At 38.2% G+C, this 17,151-nt stretch overlaps 1 protein-coding gene across 1 annotated transcript in view; it reads right to left on the bottom strand.

The window, feature by feature from the left end:
- The window catches only part of CNTN3 (contactin 3), a 313,770-nt gene that overhangs the window by 195,595 nt on the left and 101,024 nt on the right, over positions 1–17,151 (bottom strand). Inside the window, exon 3 of the mRNA XM_060163886.1 lies at positions 4,261–4,387. Coding sequence (XP_060019869.1) covers positions 4,261–4,387 — 127 coding nt within the window. The remainder of the gene's footprint in view (positions 1–4,260; positions 4,388–17,151) is intronic.

Here is a 17,151-nt window from a genome sequence, read left to right as displayed (position 1 = left end):
ACCAGTGGATGGACTTGTGGCTGAATGTGGGTCTCCAGTCATTATTCAATATGTCCATATGTTCCTAAGGCAGGGCCACCTCTTTTAGTTTTGTTACGTACCTGGTCCCCATTGGCATTTGAATACTATACTCCAGTGCAACCCAAATATGTGGTCCCTTTTAATCCTGAATGGAATCAGTAGAGGTGACCAGGGAGCCTCCTATTTGGGATCTTAGCAAATGATGGGCATTTTTAACCCTTTAAAAATTGGAGAAAATCCTTCCCATTTAAAAAAGTTATTAATACTTCCTCAGGGTAACCTCTTTCAGCATCGTCAGCAATTAAAATGAGACTGAATACTAATTAACCTTTAAATACAGGCTTTGGGGCTCAGGCGGGAAGATGCAAAAGAAGGAATAAAATTCTCAATTAAACCCTAAAACAAGTAATTTCTCTTGAGAATTTCTGAACTTTTGGATTTCTAATATGGCCAATTAAGAGTTCTTTTTACCCAGTGGGATAATAACAAAGACAAGATTTCTCATCAGAGAAGTTTGCCTCAGTCTATAAGACAAGCTCTGGGCTTTCAAAGGACATTCTTTTATAAGACTCATACACTTTATTCTGAAACTTGGGAAATGTGTTTGGACTGCTTTTAATTTACAGCTTCACACGAACCACTAATTTTCCTCCTTGATATCTTTCTTTTCCCTCCCTCCCTCCCTCTCTCTATCTATGTGCTTAGATTTGTAAATACTTACAAAAAGGTATCCTTTCTCTGACTTTATGTAAACAAACAAACAAAAAAAAAACCATGCTATTTATTTATGTCCTCAAAGTCATTACCTATTTACACTATTTATCTGTAATTTTTAAAGGATAGCAAAAAATAAGAACAAGCAAGCATATTTTCTTCTGGAACAATTAAAGAAAAATGCAGAATATTACCTGGTTGACTACTAAAGTCAAAAGCTAGGGAAAAAAATCAGGCCATAAATGAAGGTGTTATCTAGGTAGACATGGTCATGATTACAACCCACATCAGTCTATAGTCCCATTTATTCCATTAGCACAATCTATTACTTATACAGATACCATGGATAACAGGGAGTTGTTGCTTATTATAGGAAAGTCTAATATTTTCACAATGAAAGGAGGTTCCCTAGTGCTTTTTCAATGTCTCAATTTCTTTTTTTTTTTAATTAATTAATTTATTTATTTTTGGCTGCGTTGGGTCTTCGTTGCTGCATGCAGGCTTTCTCTAGTTGCGGTGAGCTGGGGCCATTCTTCGTTGTAGTGCGCAGGCTTCTCATTGCGGTGGCTTCTCTTGCTGAGGAGCACTGGCTCTAGGCATGCAGGCTTCAGTAGTTGTGGCACGCAGGCTCAGTAGTTGTGGCACGCAGGCTCTAGAGAGCAGGCTCAGTAGTTGTGGCGCACGGGCTTAGTTGCTCCGTGGCATGTGGGATCTTCCTGGACCAGGGCTCAAACCCATGTTCCCTGCATTGGCAGGCAGATTCGTAACCACTGTGCCACCAGGGAAGCCCCCAAGGTCTCAATTTCTAATGACTATAAAGTGAAATTTTATACTGGTTAGAATTCTTTTTTTCTTTGTTCTTGAATTTTATTTTATTTATTTTTTTATACAGCAGGTTCTTATTAGTTATCCATTTTATATATATTAGTGTATATATGTCAATCCCAATCTCGCAATTCATCCCACCACCACCACCCCACCCCCCTGACGCTTTCCCCCCTGGTGACCATACATTTGTTCTCTACATCTGTGTCTCAGTTTCTGCCCTGCAAACTGGTTCATCTGTACCATTTTTCTAAATTCCACCTATATGTGTTAATATACGATATTTGTTTTTGTCTTTCTGACTTACTTCACTTTGTATGACAGTCTCTAGATTGAATGGATAAAGAAGATGTGGTACATATATACAATGGAATATTACTCAGCCATAAAAAGGAACGAAATTGGGTCATTTATAGAGACGTGGATGAATACTGGTTAGAATTCTTAGCTTTAGAAAATCGTTCGAGCTATAATGAAAGCGTCTGCTCTACTTTCCTATAAACCAAATATTTTAAAACAATAACTAGCATGTAAAATTTCTTCATTTATCAGACTTAAAATCGATAAGTCAATTTCAGTCACACATCTCCTAATCTCAGATACAGATTTTTTTTAAATTTCAACATATAATATCTCAGGACATACAACAAATCATAAAAAGTATGGTGCAAAAGGCAGAATTTTATCAACATTTTATACATGTTATCAGTATGTTTAAACAAATACATTATGTTTACGCAATGGCATCGTGTAAATACCTGGTATCACTTTAAATGTATTAATCCGGAATTAAAATAAATACCTGTATATAAAGAAATAATTACAACAAAAGGCTGTTTCTGGATTTCTAAGCTCAGGTCTTCTTGCTGTTTGATTAAACTTTACAAACATAATTCATCTATTCATTTAGAAATAAACTGCTGTATGACTATATCTTGTATCTTGACAATTTTGCAGCTGAACACATTTATCACCAAATTATTCACAAGATAAATGCCAGGAAATAACTTTACTGACAACAACAACAAACAAACCCAGCCCACACATGAGTCATTTACATGGATTCTTTATAATATTCACAGTCGTATCTAAAAGGATAATCTTCCATTTCAGGGACAAACAAACAGATATATTTAGGAAGTGTTAGAATGTCCTACAAAAATGCCAGGAATAAATGTTTCCAGGATCATGTCTTGTTAAGTGGATCAGTTTATCTTCCCCCAAAAGAAGAAAATATTTTCAGCTTTTGTATGTGCTATGTCTGGTTAATTGAACTCGCTCATAAAACACAGTTTCTTGTTTTTTTAGTCATGTTAGGGACTTCCCTGGTGGTCCAGTGGTTAAGACTCCACGCTTCCAATGCAGGGGGCGCGGGTTCAATCCCTGGTCGGGGAAATAAGATCCCACAGGCCGCACAGTGCAGCCAAAAAAAAATAAAATCATGTTATACTTTTCTTATTTCTATAGGTTAAGGAAGAGGCAGACAGAAAACTTTCTATCACCTCTGTCAATTCTAACCAGTAACCTGGAATCTTTGCATTTATTTTGTTGAAAACACACAACAGGTGCTCAATAAATATGTTGTTGAATACTGTTGAAAGAAACTGACCTTGATTACTTCCAGATGCAAAAATACCAAGGTCTACCTTCTAGCCTAATGCTGACCCAGTTTAACAATGACTGTTCGTTTCTATTATCTACACGGGTTAAGCGAACAATAGAAGATCTACTCGAAACATTTAGAATTTCACTAATAAAGGCTGACGTCTGCTTGTTCTGCAGGTTATAGAAAAGGTTTTGCCAAGCGAACTAATACTGTAAACAGAGTGTTTCAGACCAATGCTCACAGTACTCAAAAGAGCATGTTGTTTTCAAGGTACCTCAAGCATTTTCTCATAACCATTTATACAAAAGCAGCATATGCTATTGATAAATAATTCATCTCTTCATTAAAGTGGGCCCCCTGAGCATCCCTAAAAGTGAAAATCGTTAATCTTGTATTATTTAACAAAGTAAATATCCATCCCATCCAAATAATCCACCGTCATCTCCCAAAAGTTAATATTTTTATCTTAAGGTGATGGGAGTTCACTTTTTTTTTTTTTCCTTGTACCTTTCTGTGTTGTTTGAAAGTTTTCAGTGAACAAGTTATTGTTTATATAATCTGAGATATACACTTTCACATGAAAAAATATAATAAATTTATTTTCCCTTCAAGAATAATTAAAATGACTTCAGTAGGAATGCATTTTATTCTTCTATACTTAATGAACCTTCTAACATATACTCAGTAAAATAGCAAAGGAAGGATAGATGCTGTTACCTTTCTCACAAACTATGATTGCTACATACCTTTGCAACACACTGAATTTCACCCCCACAATGGATGTGTTCCCAAGGACTACATGTAAATCCAAATCTATACATTGTTTTACCACAAATCAAAGAAAATACATTGTTTATTTAAGAGACGCTACCACGTTTCTCTTTAATCAAGAAATCTTACTGTAAAATGAATAATCAATCAAATATATACAATATGGAGCCAAATGTTTATGTATGAGCTCTGCTGAATACAGCAGACAACTATAGCTTCATGTATTATTTCTTACCGATAGCATAAATATACTGAAGCAAAAAAAAGTTCACAATCGTCACATCGTTTTTTCTTAATTTGGATTTTCAAACATTCCACTGTACCTGTAATGAGGTGAAGGGTTGCCTCGTGCTTCACAATTTAAAGTTATTTTTTTATCCTCTGAACCAACCGGAAAAATGCTGTTGCTGGGTTCTTTGATAAACACTGGGCCTTGTAAGAGCAGCTCACCTATATGGGTGGGAAAAATAATCGTAATAAGTAAAAGCTACTGTACAAGCTGCACTCTACAATCAAAGAAGAAAAGCAAGCAACTAGTGTCTGCTCTTTAAAAAAAAAAAAAGGAAAGAAAAAGCAGGCTTTGCTTCTTCCCTCATCCACGAAGATGCCCTGTAGGCACTGCTTTGTTTATAAGCATCACTTAAGCCATCTTTAACAGCCTAGTAACACTTCTAAGAGAATGAAAATTACTATCAAAACCACTGCCATATTAATAAGATTACTTAAAAGAATAAATAAGGCTGTACTAATTACTTTTTGTAACATAAACTCTACCTAAATTATCGTTGGTAAATTACCTAGTCTAGGAAGCCTTTCTGTCATAAGCCTCTTTACAAAACTAAAGCTGTTCTGGAAATCAGTTGAATCCCTGAGTATTGTCTTTCTCCTAAAGCCCTACCATGCCTGCAAACCTGAATGCGGACAATGTTATTTTGCATTCTGACCTCAAAACACTCAATATTTGGTGGGATTTCCATTTTACTACTAGCAAATTGAAAAGAAGGATACAGCACTGAACAAGTGTCCTTTAAAAAGTGTTTCTACGTTGGTTAAGAGAACTTGAACATTCCGAGAATTCCCACATACACACACACACAAAAAATTAAAAACCTGTGTCTTTGTACTATGAATTTCAAAAGGAATGAGATAATGCCATCACCAAATGCTTGTGCTACTGCAATTGTATAATCATTACCAGAACATTTCTGAATACAAACATTCACGGGGCGGGGGGAGGGGGGCGCTCTTTTTCTCTCCTATCTTGAAATGCTCAGTAAGGTTGCAGAGAATGAATAATCAGACTAAGAGACAAAGACAACCCATGAACAGATGACAAAGAAAACGAGACGGAAAATAACCCCCGAAAGCCCAGAAACCATTTTGGCTACTTAACTAAGTAATAACATTACAACATTAATAAAAATGTTTCCCATAATAACTGGAATAATAAAATAACATAATACTGAAAATAATCACTGAAATTATGAAAAAGCAGCAAAGCCACCACATGAACCCCACGTGCCCACATCTTTTCTTTAATCTCCACCACGCTCTGTGAGGTAAGTACCGTAATTATTCCCAACGCACAGAGAAGTGTTGAATATAAGAGTGGTTAGGTGAAGTGAGCAAGTACACACAGCTTTTCAGAACGTACACACTGGAGATTATCTGATTCCAGTCCATGTAGTGATACCCTCTGGACTTCTGCCCAGTGAATTTGGCCTTGCCGTTAATCTGGCCTTTGGGAGGTAATCTATATCTTACCTGATAGGAATGCCTTTGTTTAGTGTGAGGACGGGTCACCTGGGTCTGAGGGTGGGAGTGGCCACACCTGATAGTCCTTGATGGGGGCTGACCAAACTAGAAAGACCAACCGCATGACTGACAGTAGGAGATTTGGTCACATGGGATGAGGTGACTTGGAAACTGCTCTCAACCCCATATGCAATCAATCAACCATGACTGCAGAATGAAGCCCCAGTAAAAACTTTGCATGCTGAGGTCTGACGAGCTTTCTGGTTGCCAATTCTCCTCGTGTGCTGTCACACATCAACACCAGGATGGTAACACATCCTGGGGACAACAAAAGCTTAGCATTCAGGACTCTTCTAGAGTCTGCCTTATGCTTCTCTTCCTTTGGCTGATTTTCATATGTGTCTTTTCCCGGTAATAAGCCATAATCATGAGTATAATAGCTTTCAGTGACTCCTGTCAGTCCTTCTTGTGAATAACCAAACTCAGAATTCACATTTGATGATATAAATGAGGGCAGTCTGGGAACTGTGCGCTCAAACTTCAAAGTCTGGCTAACTCTGGGAAGCCTTCCACTGCAACATCACCATGCAGTTAACCCTTACTACTGCTCACCATGATTTAAGAAAGCAGTGGGCTATCCTTGGAAGTCCCTGGTTTTTGTTTTCGTTTTTGTTTTTTGCTTTACAATGTTGTGTTACTTTCTGCTGTTTAACAAAATGAAATCAGCTAAATGTATACATATATCTCCATATCCCCTCCCTCTTGCGTCTCCCTCCCACCCTCCCTATCCCACCCCTCTAGGTGGACACAAAGCACCGAGCTGATCTCCCTGTGCTATGTGGTTGCTTGTGCTACTGCAATTGTATAATCATTATGTGGTTGCTTTGGTAGTGTATATATGTCAATGCCACAGTCCCTGGTTTTTATTTACACATAAGGGGAAAACGTCACAAAGAAAAAGAAAATCTCACTTTTCCTTTGTGGAAAAGGACAACCTCCAGAAGAAAGGAATTTTGAAACAGCTACTAATCAAATAGTCCCTAATCAAAAAAGAACCAATGCTGTCATTTTCTTGAATTTTTTCCCTTCAAACAGTTTACTGCATAAAAATAAATACAAAAAAGACAGTGTTTTATTAATTTGAATATCCTTCTGTCTGTTACAATGTCTGTAAATATTTGCAAAGAGGGTGGATTCTTCATAGCATGTTTTCTAGTGTAATGGTTTCTGATTTATTTGCAGTGACATATATTTTATTCATTTAGGAGATGGTATAGCACCACTGTCCTGACAAACTGATGTACACAGGGCTTGGAAGCAATAATATTTTAACATAATGGCATACATTTGAAACTAGCAGGTAAACTGGGGAAGAAAACCAACAGAAGGAAAATTGGGTCTAGATAAGAAGGGGGTGATTTCAATGCAAAAGACAAAGAGAGGTGTTTTAACAAATTTCCTACAAGTGACCACTATGAAAACCCAAACATTCATCATCATCCAATAAAAGTCAAATTCCCAAATGATGTACTAATTCTTCTCTAGAGACTGCTATAAATTTTAGATGATGGTATTAAATACTTAGAAACATTTTTTTCTGAGACCCTTCTGAAAGAGGGATAATAGCTAATTTGCTAACATTTATGTGCCAGGCACTGTGTCAGCCTCATCTCCCTATTCCCAGGATGCCTTTGACGCATCCCCTACTTTCTGAGGTCCAACTGCACTGCCAACCTTGTCTTTGCCTCTCAGACATGCTGAGCTTTGGGTTGACCTTCCTTCTTCTTCTTGTGCTCTGGTTTCCTTTTGTCATTCAGAACTCAGCATAACTGTCATCTTCTCAGCTTAAATGAGACTGCCCCTCCCCCCCCAAGTCATTACTCACCCCTCACTTCCACCACATATCAGCTGTCTCTCACTACGTGTAAACAGTATACATGTTTATATGAGTGTTTGTTATTTATCTGTATCTAATTCATTGCTGCCTCCCCAACTCCTAGAACATAGCAAATACTCAACGCTCAATATCTCTCTGCTGAATGCACAATTAAGATGAATGAAGAAACTCTAGCAATAACTCAATATAAGGCAGATATTAATTTACAGCTGGTGACTGATAAAGCTAAGATTTTAATTCCAGAGCTTATTTTCTCACCTGGTAGCTGTTTGGCCTCCCCAGAAGAAATGAGACCCAGAGAGGTTATATAACCAACCAAGGTAACACAATGTTTTAGTGAGACCCCTGGGATCACACCCCAGTGGTCACAGTCTTGGTTTGTTTCCGTTTCCATTAAACCACACTGTTCTCAATATGCTCAAAGGTGAAAATTAACCATCAGTTCGCTTCTTCAACTTCAGTATTTCCTGATGATACTGGAGTTAACAGCCTATGAGGCACATACCCGCCATTTCTGAAATTTAAGGCTCCTAAAGGCTTTTCAGACCATCAGCAGCCATTCAAGAGTCTCCAAGGACTCCTAAAATTTAAGTACAAATTAATAATCAGGAACTTCCCTGGTGGCACAGTGGTTAAGAATCCGCCTGCCAATTCAGGGGATGTGGGTTCGAGCCCACGTGTCGCGGAGCAACTAAGCCCGTGTGCCACAACTACTGAGCCTGTGCTCTAGAGCCCATGCGCCACAACTACTGAGCCCGCGTGCCACAACTACTACTAAAGCCTGCGCGCCTAGAGCCCATGCTTCGCAACAAGAGACGCCATCGCGATGAGAAGTCCGCGCACCGCAACGAAGAGTAGCCCCCCGCTCGCCGCAACTAGAGAAAGACTGTGCGCAGCAATGAGGACCCAACGGAGCAAAAATAAAAAATAAAATAAATAAATTTATAAAGAAAAAAATCAAACATGACAGGTTGGTCCATGCTTCATACTCAGAAAATACACAAAGGCCACTCAATCTTGTTTCCCCAGAATAATATCGGTGATGAGAGATGCTGGGTTATAATGTTCTAGTCTCCTGCTGGCAATATAAGCTTAAAAGGAAAAGATTCTGAAGTCTTTGCTAACCTAAAGGAAATTATCCAACAGTTTCTTCAAAGCTAATTTTGATCCTCCAAAGGACAAAACCTTGACTATTCATACAGATATTCATAACCAGCAAAAAGCAGCCTGGCTGAAAACAGAAGGGGGCCTCATGCCTAACCAAATGGATTCCGTGTAACATTTAGATTGATGCTAAACTTTACTTTTTGTGACGGGGGCATTTTTTTGATACGCTGGCCTGGCTCCTAAGCTCCATTTTAAGTTTATAACCTAAAATAAAGGGCATATAACACTTCTGAACAGGACTAATAATTCCAAAAATCCAATCCTGAGGTGGTTTTTTTCCCCTCCAAACACCCAGAGGCTACGAGTAATAACTCCCTTTGAATGTAAGTAGAAGCTTTATGAGCTCCTAAGGTAATGTCACTAAAAGATCAAGCTGTGGCCAATCAATTCTAATGGTCATACTGCATACAGTTTCTATGAAGAATGACCGAGAGGAACAAAGGATTGCAGGCAGTTGCATTACTTTTACTACAAGAAATAAAAGTCCTAAAATACTACAGTGTTATCTCTGAAATTCCTACAGAAGAGGAAAGCATACCCCATTTTCTCTTGCTGACTTACATCATAGCTACATGACAAAAAAAAGGAGGAAATGAAGAGGGTAAATCCAAAAAGAGAGCTAGGGTTGGTAGTGCTGTTTAAGGCAGAATGTAAATAAGAGGGTGGATCTAGAAAGGAATATTCAATGTACTTAAAAGAGATACCTGACCCAAACAGAAGGATCTCTAGCCCACATCAGAGAAAGTAAAATAATATGCTGCCAGTGAGATGAGATCTAAATTCCAGGCCTTGCTATTCCACAGGAAAGAAAATTCAAGATGGAAACACTCTGTAGCAGTGGGACATCACCTTTGATTTTGGTATCAGCAGTCTACAGCTAGAAAATGCTTTAAAAAAAAAAAAAGCAAGGGATGACTAGAATAAAATTCCATTTATATTCTTCCAATGTCAGGGGAGAACGAAGAATTCAATCTTAAGATAATTCATTTCTTTAACAAATATTTGAAGGCCAGACACGCACACCATGTGCAAAACTAGCTGTGGCAGATACTGTCGGTTGTCTATACAGCAGTTCTTCCCTAAGTGTTTTCCTTGCCTTCAGAACTTGCCTTTTCATCAGAGATGCTGAAAGCACCAGATATGTTACCTTTCTAGGACTCTTTGTAGTTTTTGACTGGAAAGCAGGGTAGACAGGGGAGATCGGGTTATGAGACCAGTAACAGCCAAAAAGGGGTGTATTAGTTTGCTAGGTCTGCCATAACAGAGTACCACAAACTGGGTTGCTTAAGCAACAGAACTTAATTTGTCTCACAGTTTGGAGGCTAGAATTCTCAAATCAAGGTGTGGGCATGGTTGATTTCTTCCGAGGGCTCTGAGGTGAGGATCTGTTCCAGGCTTGTCTCCCTGGCTTATAGGTGTCCTCTTCTCCCTGGGTCTCTTCACCTCATCTTCCCTCTCTGTGTGTCTCTATATCCAAATTTCTCCCCTTAATAAGGATACATCCATAATGGATTTGGGTCCACCCTGATTATCTAATCTTCACCTATTACATCTGCAATGACCCTGTGTCCAAATAAGGTCACATTCCGAGGTCCTGAGGATTAGGGCTTCAACACACAAATATTGAGGGGATACATTTCAACCCATAACAAGAGGTAAAGGAAAATCTGCTAGAGGCTTCTAGGAAAGGGTCCTCACATCTTTGAGCTCTTGAACCAACATGAATCACGTTAACTCTAAACATCACGTGTTGGAAAAATAAACCTCTGACTCATTGTTGTCATCTGCAGCTCAATCTACTCTAACTCACATGCTAAAAGAAAACAGGGAAAAGATAATATAGCATACTTTAGATGAGAAAGAATAAAACACGAGGAATAACTAATTCATCCATTTCCCACGCCTGGAAATGTTATCAAGCAATTAGGTTAAAAGGAAAAATGCTGGAGTATGACATATATCTGGAGTATGACAGCATGACAGAGAGCATTAGAAAGTGATAAAATTCTTTAAATTGCTAAGTTAATAGTTCACTACTTGATTTGCTCAATCGTTACTTCATGCTTTGTCCATAAACAGAAAGGGAGAAACTGCGTGAGAAGCAGTATTCAATAGTTACAGAATTACAACTGAAAGTGGCTGTTCAAGCTTTACAAGTACTAGAAATAAATGTTCACATAAATGAATGCTCCTCCCTAAAGTGGCAGATCCCTTTCAACGCATGACAATTTTTTTAAACCAAGAATTGTATTTTTCCTCTCACTGCAACGTGCCTACAAAAAACACAATAAGGCTCATACCCATACACGTTTACTTGCCTAATAGTCATGTTTAAGGTTAAATATCTGGACTTTAGCACTTCAGTAAACCAATCACAGATTTTGATGAAAGCTGTCATCTGTTTCACTGGATGGATGAATATTCAGTATGTAATATAGTTGAGTAAAATAAGAGAATTTGGGAATACTTCTGAGGGTAGCTAATATTTTATCTTGATGCTTTTAATCCAATGGCTATATTTCTGATTTGTGAAATATCTTTACATTTCAATGATACGTTTAACCAATTTAAAGTCATATTGCAGGAAATAATGTACTGGGGAGAAAACAAACTTAGAGGAGATGGGTTGAAGTCTTAGTAGATTAAAATGTTTTCATAATACTCTGTCTTTCTTTATTTAAATACATGTTATTGTCTTTTTATGAATGTGAGTTTTAGTGCTTTTAAATCTCCCTGACATCTTTCCGTAATACCCAGTCCATAATTATACCCTTCTTGCTAGATGGCTTAATAGCAACTCCACATGATAAAAAAATGTTACAGTACTATTGTTAGATGCAGTGCACCATGTGTACAATACACCCAGGAATACACAATCCATGACTCATTTATTTGAAAAGAAAAAAAACACTTATAACTCCACTTTCTATTATACCAACTTATACTGAGTATCTCTGAAGTGTGCCAATTCATAAGGTTCTCCCCAATCATACTGAAAACACTTCATTAATCAACTCTTTTAAAAACATTTCTTTAGTATACTTCTGTCAAAGAATTTAATAGAGCTGGTTATATTTGTGGTTTCTCTTCTTTACCAAAGAGATTGGGTCAAGGCTTTCTGGGGCCCAAGCATGACTTTCTTCGGGTATTTTAGAAAGAATGTTTCATATCAGACTCTAGTTGAAGGCTATTGTTTTCTATGAAAAAATAATTATACAATAAAGGATTCCTATGGTTGTAATGGAGAAGCCATTAAGAAGTAACGGGGGGCTTCCCTGGTGGCGCAGTGGTTGAGAATCTGCCTGCTAATGCAGGGGACACGGGTTCGAGCCCTGGTCTGGGAGGATCCCACGTGCCGTGGAGCAACTAGGCCCGTGAGCCACAACTACTGAGCCTGCGCGTCTGGAGCCTGTGCTCCGCAACAAGAGAGGCCGCGACAGTGAGAGGCCCACGCACCGCGATGAAGAGTGGCCCCCGCTTGCCACAACTAGAGAAAGCCCTCACACAGAAACGAAGACCCAACACAGCCAAAAATAAGTAAATAAATAAATTTTAAAAAAAACAAACTTCACTTGTCTGACAAACAAAATCTTCTTGAGTACTTAAATTCTAATAAATTAAGCTTTAAAAAAAAAAAAGTAACGGGAACTGGTGATTGCATTTTGTAGTATTTTTGCAGCTGTAATCTCATGAAGTAGAAAAGAGCGTACTCTTTTCCTGACTCCACCTCCATAAGCAGAAGCCAGCACTGTGTTTGTAAATGTCTAAGTATATGAAACACCATCTAGATCTCTCTTCCCACGTCTTTCCCCAAACGAGGATCCTGCTTTTATATTTCTAGACCACTGAGGGGAATTAAGCTGGGTTGTAGGGTAGGTACGGAGATCAAAGAAAGCAGGACAAAGGACAACCACTCCCAAAACTGTATTTGGAACTACGGGTGTTGGTGGGGGAAAGTTTCTCAGAGTTGCAGAAACTTAAATAGTTAAATAATTTTTCAAATTATGTTTCATTTGATCCACAATTAAGATTTATTTTTCATCGTGATTTATTGTAGACACAGTGTGCATGTGTATATACACACATACAACTGATTAAAAAGTTTCTGGAAATAATACTAATTCTCACTGCATGCTGAATCATAACATTTTTTCTATTCTCTTCTATTCTATTCCATTTTCTACCCCCAATTTGATAATCCATGGTCTAGAAGCATCCTCTCTTGTCCCCAGTGTCCTAGATTATTATTTGGGGGGGGGAGTGGAATTGTAATGATTATAAGGTATTTCTTTCATTTCCTTCACTTAAGAATGATACCAACCTTGGCAATGAAGGAAAAGAACCAACCACATTCAAAATGGTGGTTGCAAGATGCAGTGATGACAAGAGAGCCTTCTCCAAATCTGTTTACCAGCTACATCCTCCGTAGGCTTGGGGAGAACAAACAATATTGTGCACTACTCCTAGCCTTGGCAATGAAGGAAACATATTTTATTCTGAAAAACAGTGCTCCTCAGTTCTGTATAATATGGAGCAAAATCCCTCATCATAAATACTTCACAAACACATGCACAGTCTCCAATGTCAACACAGAAAAAATAAACACTGACCATCAGGCCCTACTCTAGACACTTTGCATCTACCAAGTCACCTAATTCTAAGTGAATATTAAACACTGAATAAAAAATGGTACTCATTTGAATGTTACTGCTTTCGTTAATACTGACATGGATTATAAATAAGAATCCTGAGGGCTGGTGAGGATGAGTTACATCTCACTATATTTTTGGTACCACCATTCTGGAGAACCTTTTGGTGGTAGGTATGAGAAGCCACAGTCATGTAGGAAGTCTAAAGAAACTCCACTAGATTATTTCATTAATCCTTCCTCCATATAACCATTTAGTAGCAATCTTTCCCCATTCTGAATTCTCAGAACAATTTTTGTGTATTTCATTCATCACAATTTCCCTAGCCTACTATATATTACCGTTACTTGTTTTTCACTCACAACTCCTCCATCCCCAGTCTTTAAAACTTTATAAGATAGTGACTATATTGAACACACATTTCAACCCCCCTAAGCATCCCCATCATACTGTATATATTGCATAACTTGGTAAATTAACATTTGAAAGGAAATGTGTGTGTTTATGCTTCATTGCAAATGGTTTTAACTTACAAAATGTTATTGCTGATCAAAGAAAGAATCTGGCCACTCTCAGGACAATTCTATAAGCAGCTATCCTATCTCCAACTGCAATATGTATGTCCAACTACAAAATAATCCATTACATGAAAATATGAACTTACAGAAGCTAACTGAGTAACTGCATCTCTGACTCTTAGAAATACCCCCCCTGTGTTCTTACAGTCAAGGCATTCACTGTTATTAGGTGGCTATTTCTGTTTGGGCAATTTGCAGGATCTTGGTCACCGACAATTCAGCCACTCCCTCAGAGCACTGAAAACACAGGTACTACGCAGGAGCTGCCTCCCTAAAGCCACTTTTATAAGCAACAGCACTTTATTAGTAATCTCTTGTATAATTTCTGAGCGCTGAAGCGAAGCCCCATTTCTGGATTTTAATGACTTGTTTGAACAGCCACCAGAGTCATTAAAAAAAAAAAGAAGTTGAGCTTTTGGTAGGCTGTTTATTGCCCAGATCTCCAAGGAAGTTTTCTGTGCTTCAAGTTACTTTCAAGAGGGGTTTCAAGAGGGTTTCAAAACATCAGCATCTGCACAAGTTTTACCATTCCATGGAGTGGATCTCTTTGCAAAACAACCCCACATCGGTGATACATCATTTATGTGAAACACAAATTTACTTAACGTGTAACCAGCATGGAATTCTTACTATAGTCTAATTCTTCTAAGGTTAGGATAGAATGTTAGGATTTCAATCAGTCACCTGTTGGCTGCCTGAACACACTCCACAGTTCTGTCTCTTTATCTCAGAATTTGAGCTTTACTTAGGAAGGCACGTTTGTTTTTCAGATAGAACCTGAGCTAGATTGTCTTTTCAGGGGTTTGTAAATCTGAGATTCTTTAATTACATGAAACGTGTATGACGTGACCCATCATATATACTTGGAAACTTTGGTTTGGACTCATTTAAAAATCCAAATGTATTTGGCACAAAGTCAAATTTCACCCTTAAAAAAACTCATAGGTCCAGCAATACTGGGCCCTTTTCTCTCCTGGCACGCCTCATCTGGGCACTGTCATACAGAGAGAGCACATTCTCAGCTTTCCCTGCAGGCAGCCCTACAGGGAGTAACACATTCCGGGTTGTCAGTAAGAACTGCACCTATAATTACGTGCAAAATAACTGTGTTTACCAAATAAGTTGTCTTGAACTGACTGATACCATCCTTCTGCCTGGAATGCTTCCCCAATCTATCATTCAAGACACAGCGTCTCTTCTGATAGTCCAGCCAAAATTAATCCCACTTTATCAGAAATTCAATTGGATTATACCTCTCTCAAGCCTCTGTATTTTAGTAATTTGTGTGCAGGTTTCCTCCTTTTTCCCCAACCTATGGCTTTCTATTGCCTTACAGCAAAATACTTTGCCCACGATAGTACAGTAAGTGCTTGACAAAAAATGATCTTAAAAAACATGTATTTATGCTTTAGGACAGGGGTCAGAAAACTATGGGCCATGGGCCAAACGCAACTGCCTTCTGTTTTTTTATGACACATTATTCAAAAATATAATATTCTATGACACATGAAAATTATATGAAATTCAAATTTCAGTGTCCATAAATATAGTTTCATTGGAACACAGCCATGCCCACTCGTTTATGTATTGTCTATGGCTGTTTTCACATTACAGTAGCAGGGATGGGTAGTTATGACAGAGACCATATGGGCCATAAAGCCAAAAATATTTACTATCTGAATATTGTACAAAAATGTGTGCCGACCACTGCTTTAGGAAGGACGATGTCTATTAGCAGAACAGCGACTTTGCCTTGGGATAAACAAGATTTTTTTCCCTAATACTTCCATCTAGCTTTAGGCAAGTCATTTAAGCTCTCAGAGCCCCTGAGTTCTCTACTGTTATGCAGGAATGATACCAATATTATAGGGCTTTTGTTGCAAGGATAAGCAAAAAAATTTAATACAGCAGCAGTGCCATAAATGGTATTGCTATTGCCTATTTTTGCTTAGCCCTCAAATAAAACTTAATTACCTCTGACTGAGGACTAGTAACTTATGACACTGTGGTCTGATAAATGACTTAATTCATTAGAGTCTCATACCTACATGGCATGAAAAGTAGGATGGAACTGTCCTTATCTTCATGGTGGTTGTGAACACTGGCACCTGTGTTCTCTAAATCTGGTTTGAGCAAATAATTGCAACTATTATGCCTAAGACAAAAGGTGCCTATTAATCTGTGGAGGGTGATAACGTCAAAATATTTTTTAAAAAAGGAATCTTAATAACACCCACGGCACCATTTCTCACTGAGAGACGATCCTCCAACAAGTATTTACTCTCCACTCTGTTTCCAAATAATTACTCACCAAAGCAGTTATCAATGGAAAACTCAACGAAACCACAGCAAACAGCTTTCAAAAACCCCATGAAGCAGAAAAAAACATGAGATTCTCTTATACTGTTGTAAGCTGAATGTTTATTTTCTCTCTTCTCCCGTAATAGGAATAATTGCACCACAGCACTAAGGATTCGCATTTTACTCTGCTGTGTAATCAAGCACATTAAAAAGGCATGGGGGGCACTGCATATGCTGCACTAAATATTACATCTTAACTAAAAGATGGATGCTCACTCAGAAACCCATGCAGCACATTGTTCAACAGCCAACACTTCATAACTACCTACATAATTCTGCTCTGCATATGACCACTTTTATATATTTCTTGTACATATGTTTGAGTTTAAATATCATGTGCAAGAGTGTGCACACACACATACATACTCATGGGATCAGAATGAAAAGTTCTGTTTTCCTATACAGTCAAAAAAGTATTTAAAAATCCTATGAAAGAAACCCCAGTAATGAAAATCTCATTTGGAGGCTAAAATTCCAGGAGCCCTGCTACAGAAACTTACGGCTAATACAAAAACACACAAAAAACACACATATTGCCATCTGTCTGTAAACCTCCCTGGGTGGTACATCAGATTGCCCTTTATGTTGTACAGAACAAGAGAGTGTATGATGCCGCAATGAACAAGGTAGAACAGGGAAATGCTATTCCCAGTATTCAGGTGTTCTCTGTCCAGGGGCAAAACCAATCAACATCACAAAGGCAGCAACTGATCCCAGCGTTGCCTGGATGCATTAAGTCCAGTCAATAGCAGCCTTCACCACCCCTCCTTGCTTGTAGGATTAGAGGAGCAAAGAATGTTCACGTGC

The sequence above is a fragment of the Lagenorhynchus albirostris genome, chromosome 10 (genome assembly GCF_949774975.1).
Source record: "Lagenorhynchus albirostris chromosome 10, mLagAlb1.1, whole genome shotgun sequence".
Taxonomy (NCBI): Eukaryota; Metazoa; Chordata; class Mammalia; order Artiodactyla; family Delphinidae; genus Lagenorhynchus; species Lagenorhynchus albirostris.
Note: the sequence above shows the minus strand (reverse complement) of the source record. Positions and strands in the feature narration are given on the sequence as shown.